A 15124-nucleotide genomic window follows, 5' to 3' on the forward strand; every position below is an offset into this window, starting at 1 on the left:
AGTATCATTCAGTCCGCAAAAGGCTTTACCTCAGACACCCAACTGGAACTGGGATGCAACTGAAATGGAATGGCAAGCTCACTGGTTGCAGAGGCGTTGGCTGACTTCCTGACGGTGGCGCGACGATGTCAAAAAAGGCAGTGGGAAGATGGTGGATTCAGTTTACAAACTTTTCATTCTTCGTCCTTCAGCGGACTAATGATTAAACCAAAAAGAAAACCAAATGCTGTAATTCGAGCTTTTACAATAACTTATTATGTATCGCCATCCCCAACAAATAGTATATTCATTAATCAACATTACAATACTTTGCTCTTTATTTCATCATCATTCTCGGGAACATCGATTACACCTTGTGATTTTTAACTGAAATTTTCTAATTAGTGTTCTTGAAATTAGACAAAACGTAACGTACTTCCCAATAATATTTTTTTGATGCAAGAATTAACTTAATTCCACGAATAATTCAATTGCAGTCTTTTACCATAATATTTCGGTTAAAATAGTTATTGAGATTACTTGTAAAGTTGAATACCATTATATTCTCATGTATAACTTCATTTTTGGAAATTGGTGATATTATTTACAACACATATAAGTCCAAGCTAGAACCGCAATGTCGATTATCTAATATGCAAAAGATATATAGACAGCTGTAGCAGTGAAGTGAATATTATTACTGAAATCTAAAGTTATTTTATACCAGTAAAAAATTTGTTATAGTTCATAACGATAGAGTTCCAAATTACTAAATTTAAACTAATATCATTGCAATATAGTATTACTGTAAAATTTATAGTCATGATTTTAGTCATAGTCATTTAATATTCATAAGAAATATTATACGTCAATCACAATTCAAAATATGTAATTTTTTAATTTACAACAACACTTCACATTCACAACAATATTTCACAACAACCAAACGACAGGGTAATGTCGCTTTACAGACAGACATATCCAAAAATCAGTTTTTTTTTTCTGTAAAATTTACTTTTTGTGATTACACTATTATTCGTTGGGGACGGTGATATGGTTATAGTATATCGTTAATATAAGTTAGAGGGATAAATACTAGACTTGCAACGAATAGTATATTCGGCAGTATACCGAATACCGAATATTCGGCGAGGCCCCTGACCGAATAGCCGAATATAAGGCAAAAGTATTCGGCTGGATTTTAGCGCCAAAAACTTGTACAGACGTGATTGTTTCGCGCTCCTTTGTTTTGTTCTAAATGTACTCATCGCTCGCGCGCCCGCTGTTGCTCTGCGCGGTATATTATACCCTTCTAAATTTTGATTACCATAATAATTCAAATACATAGAATCCTCCATTTTTCCAATTCAGAAGATGATTATGTATCTGTGTTATGCACATGATTATAACAGAAATGAAAATATGAATATACATATACGTAATCAATCGATTTTAATTTTTCATTTTACCAATTATTTCTCAATGACAAAATATATTATTTAAGTATTCGGTATTCGGCCGAATAATATGTAGATATTCGGTATCCGGCCGAATATAATAAAAGCAGCCGAATAGGCCGAATACCGAATAGTAACCGAATATTCGTTGCAAGTCTAATAAATACTTTTCACCCCTCTCAAAAATTTCAAAAGAAACATGAAACCAACTTCACAAACCACAAACACTTAACAATAAAGTCGGGCGAGCTTCACACTTGGATTTCTAGTTTCTTTTACTATGCTCATGTTTGTGGTTTTTGAAGTTGGTTTCATTTTTCTTTTGAAATTTTTTTATTTCACAATTTTTAGTGGCCGACTGTACTATAATATGCTATGCCCATTTAAAATCCTACTGCTTACTAAGACCTATTACACTGATCGTGGAAATTTGCTCTTATCCATTGAAGAGTTCTGTTCTCCATCTCTGAAGATATTCATCAGATCTTCACCAAATTTATATGGGACCACTTGCAAAATATACCCTTTCAAACAAAAAAAATCCAAATCCGTCTAGGCGTTATTGAGTAATCGGGGAACAAACATAAAAAATAAAAATAAAAATAAGAAAAGATCCCAACCAAATTGAGAACCTCCTCCTTTTTTTGAAGTTGCTTAAAAAAGTCCCCTTTGCTGCCCAAAAATCAGTGAGCAAAAGTCGTTTATGCTCACTCAGTGAGAAAAAGTGTTTTGAATTTAGAACACTTTGGATTGGCATTTGATTCATTCAATCATCATCTCAAGAAACATCACAAATTTCCTCATACATTTTATTCCGACAAAATTTTTGAACTCTCGAATTATTTAAACTTTTTATAAACATAAAAAGAAAGTAAAGTAAAATTTATTAATCAATATATTTTATTTCATGAATAACACAATTCTGAACGCAGACAAAAAAGGCATAAAATATGGCAAGGAATAAATCTTAATAACTACATACCTACCTAATCTCTTTGTAGGTAATTTTTATAAAAGTTTAAAAATATAAAAAAGAGTGTTCAGTGATAATTTAACACCATCAGTTATTAAAAGAATCAGTGTCTAACTCTGAAACTTCTTACGGAAAAGTTGTATGTATCACACGATTGCAAAGTGTTTTGTTTCTTGTGCCTTAGAATCCCTTGCTACACTCAGGATACTAACTTAGAATCACTTGCCACACTCATGATTCTATTATGAATTCCTTCGTCTGCTTTGGGTTCAAACTAGGCACTGGTAACAAAAAATGCACTCTGCTATCTTGTTGAACAAATAAATATTTTTACTATTAAATATTCAACATGCAAGAACATATTCGCCTTTGTTTAATTTTTGTTTTTTTTTTTTAGTTTAAATTTGTAGTGTAAAGTATGGTACCTAATATGTGTGTAACGTAGCGGGCTAGCTCAGGTGAGTCCTGCCTTGCCTCGCTACGTACATGGAGGAGCAGGGGTCGAACCTACCTCCCGTCGGTTGTCCCTAGTCGGGTTGAGGGAAGGTAAATTAAACACGGATGGTACACACTAACGCCCTTCGGCGTTTATTAGATTCTTACAGTCTTAAATCTTAAACCTAGGTACCTATCCTACACGGGTTCTAATTACCCTAACAACACTCGGCCGCCGGCGGCCGGCAGACTACGCACTACGGAGGGAAACGCGAGGGGGGAGCGGGGATATCGGCGGAGCTGACGAGACGGCTCGTCAACACCTCCTGTCTCGTTCGCTGGTATCACCACCCGCCAGTCGTAAGCGTCTAACCACGTTCCGACTTTGGCGGCGAGCGGCGCTCCCAGTCGAACTGCCGGCTCGGTGGCCGGCGCGGCGTATTTATTAGCGAACGGCAGGAGGCGGTCGGAGCGGGGTGAAGCGTCGCGGGCCGCGCTGATTGGCTACTGATCCCGTCCTCGTAGAATGTTCGCGAAGTTTCGCCGATGCCTACGAGCGTCCGGTCACGTAGGCCACGGTGACTCATCGGAGTTGCGCTGGCGACTGCCTCGTTATATCCCCCTCCCCCGTCGGAGGATTTTTACCTGTAAAAATCACAGAGTTAGGTATCTTGTTACTTACATTTTATATTTTATTTTTCCAATGCGGGTACTTCTGTATGATCTCATTATATCATCCGATACGATTACGATATTCATTATACCTTACGATACGATTCTGATACGACTTTGGTCCATTTTATGAATGGAATTTTTTCATATCTTTTACGTGTGCCGTACATATTTTCCCGCCTTCGAGGCATTTTAGTAAAAATATTACGGGTGACTTTTGTTCTATGACCTTATATGGTCCTGAGAACTTCGGTGCTAACTTGGCGCAAAACTGTTTGCTAGCGTTTGATAACGGGTAGTCTCTTTTCAAAATGAGTTCGTTTATACTCGGTTTCCATTCGCGTCGGTACTTGTCGTACTGGTTTTTTTGTTGACTTGATGCGGTGGCTTGGTTATTTCTGACTATTTGATAGATTTCTTCTAGTTTTTGTTTTTCTTTTAACGCGGGAGTTGGGAATTGATTTTCGTCGTGTATGTTTCTTAATTCCCTGCCGAATAACAAGAATGCTGGGGTGTATTTTGTCGATTCTTGGATCGATGTATTTAATGCGAAATTGAATTCGGTTAAATATTCATCCCATTTCTTGTGGTTTTTTTCTATAAACGCTGCTATCATGGTTTCGAGTGTTCTATTCACTCTCTCGGTCGGGTTACACTGTGGTGTGTACGGAGCTGTCAGTTTTTGTTCTATTCCATATTTTCGTAGTGTATCTTTAAACTGCTTGCTAATAAATATTTTTGCGTTATCACTTAGTAGTGTTTTTATTCCCCCATATCTCATTAAGATGCACTCCTTAAGAGCATTTACTACTGTGTTCGCGGTTGCGGTTCTTAAGGGTTTTATTTCTGACCATTTGGTGAACTTGTCGTGAAAAACGATGATCCACTGGTACCCTTTCGAGGATCGTGGGAGCGGTCCGATCAAGTCGGTTGTGACCACTTGCCACGGTTCTTCCGCATTTTTAATGTGCATTAGGCCAGGTTTTTTTTCTTGTGAACTTTTGTGTTTTTGACACGTTTCACACCGGTTTACGTATTTTGCCACATCTCTGAAGATACCTGGCCAATAATAACGCGAAGCAATTTTATTGAATGTTTTTGATGTACCTAGATGGCCCGCGTTCGGTTCGTCGTGGTTTTGACGTAATATTTTTTCCTTCTCTGCGTTAGTTACGCATAATTTCCATTCGGTTGCCGGGTCCAATTTTCCTCCGTAACGTGGGTTAATTATCCTTCTGTACAATTTTCCTTCGCGTATGCAGTAGTCGGTTTCTGATTCCGGATTCTTAGTTACGCTATCGTATTTTTTTGTGTACCAGTCTTTTTTCTCCACTGTTGTAGTGTATACCGGGTTTCTTGATAGTTCGTCCGCTATCACATTTTGTTTTCCTGGTCTGTATACTATGTCGAAACTGTATTGTTGTAGTTCTAATGCCCATCTCGCTAGCCTACCAGATGGGTTTTTTAAGGTGTTTAACCATTTGAGAGCTTGATGGTCGGTTATTATGGTAAAGTGGTATCCTTCTAAGAACGGTCTCATCTTTCTTATTCCCCATACTACCGCAAGGCATTCCTTCTCCGTGGTTGAGTATCTTGTTTCTGGAGGTTGTAGTGCTCGACTTGCGTACATTACTACCTTTTGCTGTCCGTCCTCCTCCTGCATTAAGACGGCTCCGAGGCCTGTGTCGCTTGCATCTGTTTGGAGTACGAATGGTTTCGAGAAGTCGGCTCTGGTTAAGATGGGGTCTTCTATGAGTAATTTTTTTATTTTTTCGAAGCATTCTTGTTGTTCTTTTCCCCAGTTGAATTTTTCGTCTTTCCTTAGAAGTTTTACCAATGGTGACGTAAGTTCTGCGTAGTTGGGAATGAATTTTCTATACCACGATGTCATTCCTATAAACCGCCTTATGTCCTTTATGCTCTCCGGTGCCCTGAGTTGCTTTATCGCCTGTATTTTCCCTTCATCCATCTTCAGACCTTCCTTTGTTATCACGTGACCTAGGTATTCTACTTGGGGTTGGCAAAACTCACATTTTTCTTTGTTTATTCTGAGTCCTGCGTCGGTGATTCGTTTGAATATTTCTTTTAAGTGCTTTATGTGTTCGTCAAATGTTTTGCTGCAGACTATTATGTCGTCTAGATATACGTAGGCGTTTGGTTCTAATTCTGGGCCTATCACTCTATCTAATAATCTCTGAAATGTTGCACCACTTGAATGTAGTCCGAATGGCATAACTCTGAACTGGAATAGTCCTCTTCCTGGTACCGTGAACGCCGTTATTGGTTTGCTTGTCTCGTCTAGTGGGACGTTCCAGTAGCCATTCTTTAGGTCGAATTTTGAAAAATATTTTCCTTTACTTAGCTTTTCTAGTGTGTCGTCTATTTGGGGTATCGGGTAGGCGTCTTTTTCGGTAATTTCGTTTATTCTTCTGAAGTCTATGCAAAATCGGTATTGGCCATTATCCTTTTTGGCCATCACTATTGGTGAGCTATACGGGCTGCTTGATCTCTCGATGATTCCATCTGCCAACATTTGATTTACGTGTTCGTTAATTTTTTCTTGCATTTTCGGGTTTCTCGGGTAGTATTTTTGCTTTACTGGTTCTTTATGTTTTAGCTTTATTACGTGTTTTACCCAGGTATTTCCTTTTGGGCTTCTTTCAGCTTTTTCGAACTCTTCTTTCAGAACGGTCTGTAGTATGGTTTTTTGTTCGGTGGTAAGGGTGTTTGTCTTGTTCCCTTTTGCTTCCGGGTTTATTGTCTCTGTGTGCTCACATGTCGCCTGTTTCCAGTCTATTGTAAGTCCTATTCGTGTAAGCAGGTCCATCCCCATTATCATTACTGTTGTTGATGGGAGATAGATGACTTGGTGCGTTAGGACTCTTCCGTTTAATTCTAACTCAATGTTTACGGCTGTATCTGTCGTTACCTTGGACCCGTCTGCTAATTTTATTGTTGTTTCTTTCCTTACTGTTCCTTTATTGTGTTTTCTTACGTGTTCCATGATTTCCTTGTTGATGTAGGTATTTGTTGACCCTGTATCTACTAACGCGTTGAACGGTTTTCCGTGTATTTTTATCTTGGTAAAGATCCTCTTGTCCTTTCCCACTTGTATGTTTGTTGTATATGCTTGTTTAACTCTGTTCGTTTTGCCTGTTTCTTTACAGCAGTTCTTCGTCAATTTTCCTAGAAGACCGCATTTGCTGCAGAATATGACCTGTTTATTCCGACATTCCTGGGATTTGTGGTTTTTCTTCCCACATTTCCAGCAGCAGGTATTCGGATCGTAATCTTGGTTGACCAGTTTTCCGTTCCTTTTATGGTCTTCCTGTTTCGGATTTTCTGTCGCCTTGTCGGTTTGTTCTGTTCGGGTTTCTCTGCGTTGATAATTTGACTTTGTGTACCTATCTTTGTATCGGTCTGTGTTTATCTTTTCGTAGTCCCTTGCTAGCTGAATAAGTTCCGTAATTGTATCAAAGTCTCTTCTCTTTATATAGTATTGGTAATTAGACTTCATATTGTCGTATATTCTTTCCAGTTGTTGTTCCGGTGTAAGCTTTCCGTATCTTCTAATGAGCGTTTGTATATCGGTTAAATATTGTACGAAGTTTTCCCAAGGTCGTTGTCGTCTATTTATGATTGTTTCTAAAAGATTTTTCTCATAATTCCTCGGGTAATAATATAGTTTAAAATTTTCCGTGAAATCTTTCCAGGTTTTCCAATACTGGTTGTTGTTTCTGTACCATAGTGATGCTTTGCCGTTAAGACATCTGGGTATTAGATGTATTATTTTGTCTTTATTGACCTTTAACGTATCTGCTAGTTCCTCTATTCTTTCCAGAAATTCGGCGGCGTCCCCTGTTGTATCGTAATGGATCTTCCAGCGGGATATGGCCTTATCAAATTCTTTCATTTCCTCTTCGTTCCCCATTGTGCAGTCTTTGAACGTTTCTGTCTCGGTTTTGATTATCTGTGATAATTGCTTACGCAATTCGTCGACTGTACTCGTGGGTGTAACCGGTATATTTCTATTTTCTAGTTCTTCGATTAATTTTTGTTTATTTAGCGCGTATATCCAGGCCGTGGGCATTATCTTCTTTTACTACTATGGTTTACTTATTTCTATCTTGTTTAAGAATTTCTATATTAAGCAATCTGGTTTATGTTAACTAAATGACGGGTTATTATTTTATCTTCTACGGTAACGGACAGAACGGTACCGGTAACGATCACTTTCGATACCGGTGACAACGGTAAAATATGACTATAATTACAGAGAATGACGGTTAACTTGTTTATTTCTTAATCTTTCTTTTGAACGGTAACGGATTATTATATCGTACGGATGAAATGGTAACGGATTATTATATGAAACGGTAACGGTAACGGCTTATTTTTAGTTTATATCTATATTTCGACGGATGAGCGGACGGTACTTTATCTATCTATATTTTATATCTTATATATTCTATATCTCATCTTTTAGATTTTATATCTTATATTTTATCGGTAACGGAATATTATGACTATATATATCGATAAATTTTTTCCCCCTCGTTTTATAAATTCGGTCGGATGCTTATCCTCAGATTTATCTTCTCGGGACCCCCGAGCCGACTAATCCTGGATAAGCATATAACTCGCGCCTTTAATTGTCGGATTTCTAGGTTTTCACTATTATATTTCGGTCGGATACTCACACTTACAGTCGAACTCGAACTGTAGGTACGAGTCAACTTTTTGCAAGAGTTTATATCCGTTAACGCGTTTTTTGATTTTTCTAATTTTCCCCCTTGTGTGTCTGTGTTGTGTGGTATTTTGTTACGATGTGGAGCTGATCTTGGATTTATCTTCTCGGAGCCCCCGAGCCAACTAATCCTGGATAAGCATCCAATTCTCGCGATTCTATTCTTGTGAGTGTTTATTGAGTTTCGCGGTCGAATATTCACCCTTACAGTCGAACTCGAACTGTACGGGCCGACTTTGTGCAAGGGTTTATATTCGTTAATGCTTTCAAATCACTCGAATTTAAATAAAAGTGTTACCTGTGTGTTTTAGCTGTCTCCTCTCGGATCGGATGCCACTGCGATGTAGCAGGGCGTATATTTAATTTTTACGGAATATTATTCGGAAACGGATACGACCGGGTCTATGCGACGCGCGCGAATCCCGGACGGCCGGGTGGGTTTTTCGGATGGGCGCCAATGTAACGTAGCGGGCTAGCTCAGGTGAGTCCTGCCTTGCCTCGCTACGTACATGGAGGAGCAGGGGTCGAACCTACCTCCCGTCGGTTGTCCCTAGTCGGGTTGAGGGAAGGTAAATTAAACACGGATGGTACACACTAACGCCCTTCGGCGTTTATTAGATTCTTACAGTCTTAAATCTTAAACCTAGGTACCTATCCTACACGGGTTCTAATTACCCTAACAACACTCGGCCGCCGGCGGCCGGCAGACTACGCACTACGGAGGGAAACGCGAGGGGGGAGCGGGGATATCGGCGGAGCTGACGAGACGGCTCGTCAACACCTCCTGTCTCGTTCGCTGGTATCACCACCCGCCAGTCGTAAGCGTCTAACCACGTTCCGACTTTGGCGGCGAGCGGCGCTCCCAGTCGAACTGCCGGCTCGGTGGCCGGCGCGGCGTATTTATTAGCGAACGGCAGGAGGCGGTCGGAGCGGGGTGAAGCGTCGCGGGCCGCGCTGATTGGCTACTGATCCCGTCCTCGTAGAATGTTCGCGAAGTTTCGCCGATGCCTACGAGCGTCCGGTCACGTAGGCCACGGTGACTCATCGGAGTTGCGCTGGCGACTGCCTCGTTATATGTGATATGTGCTATTTGTGATGATAGTGAAAAACAAAATATGTTTTGAAATGTGAAAAAGTGATAGTGCCTGTGTTGTGTATATCTTCTCTCTGGGCTATCCAGTGTGTGTTGTGTATACGTACAAAGAAGTAATTTTAAGTAAACTCCAGCAATGCTAGCAAGTAATGTATTAAGACTGCTTTCGGAATGAAATTTTAAGTGTCCACAAATTCACTAAAGAAAACCAATTCAAACAAATTAATTTTTAATATTGATTGGCGCTTTTGAAATAAATAAATAAAAATATTTGCTTGTGTTATATTAATATTAACGCTCGCGTTACTTGCTGTGTGGCGATATTAAATAAAAAATACACATTTTAATGTGTCTTAATACATTGTACAGTTCCGAGTGGACAAGTTGGACGACAGCTGGGAAGGCAGTTTGTCCATCGGTGGAGTGCCATGCCTGCCCACGGACTGCGTGCCTGACTGCGCTATGCGGCTAGACCCACCTGCCTGGATTCTATCTAGTGATTTGCAGTTCAATGGAACTAATGTGAGTACATAGCTCTTTTGTCAGGACTTCCACAAGCCATGGTCTTGCGCCGCCTGAATCCAGCGTGTCCCTGAGATTTGTTTGATGTCATCCAATCACCTATAGGAAGATTTCTAATTTCCAGTGAGAGCTCGCCGAATGGTAAATGGGGTCATGCTAGATATAACATCTAAAGGTTTTTGAACTGTGTCCTCTCAGACATTGCCACTTCAGCTTTGCAACCTGTTGAGCTATATTGGTTAGTCTGTTTCTTTTATGGGATCTCTTCATTTCTGATTTGATAGAGTAGAGAAACTTCAAGCATACCAACTCTTCAATGCCTGCTGATTGACTGATCTTTCTTGTGTTAGTATTTTTTAGTTTGCATCGAGATTAATCTTGCAAATATTATTAAAGATAAAACGGTTACCAAAAGTCTATAATATGACAGACTGAGGTAGAGACAAAAAACGAAAGTCAATGGACTGACTGACTGAATGTGTATCATTAAATACAATAAACGGATCTTTTCAAATGATATTTAGGTCTTCATTCTTTTTAGACAAGCAGGAATAGGAAAGAGACTAAAGTTGGTTAATTTGTGCTCTCTAGGGAAAAGTATACGCTGATTTTAGGTCTATTTTACACTGATGTTATAGTGAATTCCATCCACATTGGTGGTAAAATTTCATACTAAACATACAGTTGTTTTGCTTGGAAAACATTTGTCTTTAAACCAAACTTTAACTTGTAGTTGATCACTCACATCGCGGCGGAACTGGAAGAGGTGTCGGAGCAGTCAGTGCTGACGCTGCACTTCCGGTTCAACAGCGAGCTGGTGGTGGACGTAGACGGCGCGGTGCTGGCAGTCATCGGCTCCGTGCCCAGGACCTACAGCCATGTTTACCCCCTGGTCGATCTCTATGGAAGAGTTTGTCAGGTACAGTGTAAAAAAGCGGCTTTAACTTGTAGTTAATCATGGTCCACAAGCAGGGACGATAATTGACGTGGGCGGGACTGAATTTGCTGTCAACTCTTGTCCAAGACCTACAGCCACATTTACCCCCTGCTCGATCTCTATGAAACAGTTCGTAAGGTATACAAGGCTTGAGATAAAGACACTTTGTCTGCCAAGCTTCGCTTTATGATAATTACAATAATCATGGTAGTTATTGTTATACAATTATAACAGTAAGTATTGACTAAGAATTAATGAAATTAAATTGTTCTAGGTCTCAGTTTTACTCCATCCTTACACAGTTGTTACTGGTACATCACTAGACTTGCCCGTAATTGCTGAAAATCGTCGGGAGGAAGAATCTCTAATGGAATTGAATTTTGAGGACCAAGATGAAGATCAGCCATCAACAGAGCGACTCGATGCGAAACGACGGCGGAAAACGAAGGCGTACAGCCAAGACAATCTGATGGAGAATTTAGAACCCTTGATCCCTCAACCCGGCCCAAGTTCAGACTCTAAACCAGTACTCGATAACGAAACAAGAAACAAAGAAATCAAAAATCAACCCCCATGTCGCACTATGCACCATAGTTTAATTTTGACACAGCCATCCGATAATAAAGATGTGCCCTACCAGACGGTCCAACGAAGTCGTTCTTCACACGACTTTTGTGGTATGTCAAATTCCCTGATAGTCAGAGATACGCTTTTACTAAATTACAGTTCTGGATGCAATAACCATGACCAAATCCACGATCAGTTCTGCGACACTAACATCCGCCACAACGATCGGTATCCCGAGGCCAACGACGTGGACAATTTGGACAATGAAATAATGGACGCGTTGACTTTCGAAATGGGGAACCTGCCTGATTTGACCGAGGAGCAATCTTCGTCAATAGACGAGTCGACGAGGCGCGACGATCTGTGCTCGGAGCCCTTAACTGCTGAGAATTTGAATTATCTCAATGGGATATTGTGCTTGGATCAGGAAGGTGTCGAGGGCCAGAGTTTGGAGGCCGAGTGGGAAGCGTTCGGCGAAGGCTGTGAACATTTGCATCTAGTGTTAAAGTATTGGAATTATTTAGTGCTACCGTATCCGGAATTGCGCCAAGCAGTGTCGTGGGGTCAAGTGAGGTGCTACTGCAGCAGCTGTCAACCTGAAGCCCAACCTCCCTTAGCAGGTAGTAAAGTCACATCCACACCTTTGAGCGTGGTGCTGAAAGATGTGTCATACATGTGATAAAAAGTATCTTATCTGTTTACAAGCAAATTATTTTCATCACAAATTTCATCATTGCCAATTATTTTTCATATATTTTTTTTTCTATTTGACACCTCTACACAAAATTCATCAATCAGCATACATTATTTGACTATGCCAAAGAAGCTTAAACACGTTTTTTTACTGCTTTCTTGTTGATCCATTTGTCCATTTACGCAAATAGATACAAATTGTTTGATACAAATTATGCAATTGATTTTAAACTTACTACCCAATAATCTAGGAAAATCTTGAAATTTTACACATAGATTGGAACTGGATGGCAATGCTACATTAATATGCTTTCTTGTTTAAATTAAGCATTAATCAAAAGCAATGCGGTTAACACTCATTAATTACTATCCAAAAAATGTTAAAAGTTTGCGTTTATTAGGGTGGGTGCGCATCGAGCGGATCGACGGCGTAGGGGCGGCGTCGCGCGGGTTCTGGCACATGACGCGCTCGACGCTTGGCGCCGCGCAGGCCGTCAGCGGCGATGGCGGCGTCGCCAAGCGGCCGCGCTCCCTTCCCTCCTCGCCCTCCACTGCTATTTCCTTGGGTGATATGTAAGTACACAATATCATTTGAAAGAGTTAAACTTTTATTAGGATGGATACGCATCGAGCGGATCGACGTCTTTATTTAGTTATATAAGTACCTTTACAGATTTTGGCAAATTAAACTTTGATTCTTGTCTATCATGGGACTTCAACAATGCCTGCCTTTGTCCAATTTAAATTGTGTATATACTACAGTAGTAATCAGGTTTAGTTTTTGAACTTTATTTGGTTTTTTTACAGATGGCTAGATGAAGAAGGCAAGCCGCATCATACTATACTGGCGATTGAGATTGATATCGAGTAAGTGTAACAAATAAAAAGACAATAATATATTATTTTTCTTTATCAAATAGAAATACAGGTATAGAAAGTTTATTTGAATTTTTTTTCTCCAGGGGCAACGATGCGGAGAAGGATCGACTTCTAGCATTTTTAATCCACATGAAATCACATGCAGTTTTTGTGGAAGATAATCCTCTTAGTTTAGATGAATAATGTTTCATATTTATTTATTTTAATGATGAGTGCTAAACAAGTTTCTACTAGGTATATTTTTTTGAACTTGAGAAACATTCCGTGAATTTGTTTAGAAATATTTATCGGTGGAGAACTAGAGTTTTGTTCCCAGTTTTAATATCAAGAATGCTTTAGATTTTATTGAATTGATTTCTTTTTTTTATGAATTGTAATTTTGAAAGTTTTCACTAGTCGACAAATTAAGGTTTTAGTTTAGGACTTATTGTTTACTGTCTATTAACCAATTCAAAAGTAATAATGACAATTAGTCATAATTTTTATCCATTGACCAGTATTTTATCAATCTAATTTCTATGAAGTTTGGACACACATATAACTTGTGACATATAAAAGTGAGCGATATAATATTTATTATATCCCATAGGTCAAAACCAGCTTTGCGTGCAGTTACTATCGCGTCTTATGTCTGTTCAAATCTTTTATTAAGTCATTTAAAATTATATGTATCAAGCCAATTCCGTAGACGCTTTAAAACACTAACTGTCGATTTATCACACAAATAAACTTTAGATGCAAATGCCATAGTACCAGATTTTTTTGCATTAGACATATTAGACAACAGGCAAGTCATTTATGGGTAAGCCTCTTTGCTTCTGAGAAAATACCAAGCAACCTGTCAATCAATGCAATACACCAACCAAATCTGAATTGAAAAATTGAAAAATAAAAATGTATTGATATATTGACATCCAGAGTAAAAATAATTAATCATGATTTTCTTATACATACACTGGACAGCAAATAAACCGGGCCAACCGCTACCTTGGAAGTCTGATTCGATTTTCTCAAAAAGTATAAAACTTACAACTATCAAAATTGTACCTGCAAAAAGTGCATTTCATGATGATTAAAATGAATGGAAATTCATTGCGATTAATCAATTAATTAAGTGTTTATTAAGGATTTTACAAGGAAGAGTCGTTTTCCAGCCATGTTAATCGTTAGTAATCATGAAATGAAAACATAAATTAAAGCCAGAAACAAAGATAAAATTAAAAAAAAGTTTTTGGTCAGTATTCAGTATTCCTTCCCCTTGCTCGGATAACTGCCAGCATCCTCGTATTCATCCACCTCACGAGCCTGACGATGAAATCTCGAGGGCCTTCCAATACTCTTCAATTGCAATTCCCAGCTATGGAAGCCTTGTTGGAGCAGGTATCCGGGCTCGAACCCGATGTTTCAGCTCATCCCATAAGTGTTCTATCGGATTCAAGTCCGGGCTTCGAGCTGACCAGTCCATTGTACGAATGGAAAACGAATCTTCCTTGTAAAATCCTTAATAAACACTTAATTAATTAATTAATCGCAATGAATTTCCATTCATTTTAATCATTATGAAATGCACTTTCTGCAGGTATAATTTTGATAGTTGTAAGTTTTATACTTTTTGAGAAAATCAAACCAGACTTCCAAGGTAGTGGGTGGCCCAGTTTATTTGCTGTCCAGTGTATAATACAAGATTATCTGTTGCTATCTTGTGTGATAAATGGATAGTAAAATAATTATTCTAAGTGCAACAAAAATGTGTATCTGTACTAGTTAGTAGAATAGATAACAGAATTAGGTGTAAATTAGGAAACTTTCCTTCAAGTGCAATCAATTTTTAACACAAACTTTATAAATATAGTAAAGCATCGAATCACAATTGTTATATACATACTTATATATAGTGATCAATGAATATTCTTCTCCATTGAATAGAACTGTTGAATTTTAAACTACATAAACATATTAGGATCGCTGATACGATATTAGGTTTTCGAAGGCTATCGAATAGTTCTGATTTCTCATTCTTGAGAACTTTCCTATATTTATCGAACCCTAATGGGTATCAGTTCTTCGAGCTATGTAATTGCAACTTCAACTTTGGGTCTCATCTTGGTTTCTCTGGTTAGTCTAGGGTAGGAAACTCCTGATTTCTAATACGAGTTCATAAAAATACTTC

The 15124-nt window shown here is 38.8% G+C and overlaps 1 protein-coding gene across 2 annotated transcripts in view; it reads left to right on the forward strand.

Moving 5' to 3' along the window:
- Positions 1 to 14091, forward strand: part of LOC123880246 (neuralized-like protein 4) — a 68458-nt gene extending 54367 nt beyond the window's left edge. For both annotated transcript variants that reach the window (XM_045928257.1, XM_045928258.1), the window contains exons 26-31: positions 9726 to 9878; positions 10612 to 10797; positions 11090 to 12002; positions 12477 to 12648; positions 12883 to 12942; positions 13038 to 14091. In XM_045928257.1, coding sequence (XP_045784213.1) covers positions 9726 to 9878; positions 10612 to 10797; positions 11090 to 12002; positions 12477 to 12648; positions 12883 to 12942; positions 13038 to 13137 — 1584 coding nt within the window. In that variant the 3' untranslated portion in view covers positions 13138 to 14091. The remainder of the gene's footprint in view (positions 1 to 9725; positions 9879 to 10611; positions 10798 to 11089; positions 12003 to 12476; positions 12649 to 12882; positions 12943 to 13037) is intronic.
- The last annotated feature ends 1033 nt before the right edge of the window (positions 14092 to 15124 follow it).

Source organism: Maniola jurtina, chromosome Z (genome assembly GCF_905333055.1).
Source record: "Maniola jurtina chromosome Z, ilManJurt1.1, whole genome shotgun sequence".
In the NCBI taxonomy this organism is placed as follows: domain Eukaryota; kingdom Metazoa; phylum Arthropoda; class Insecta; order Lepidoptera; family Nymphalidae; genus Maniola; species Maniola jurtina.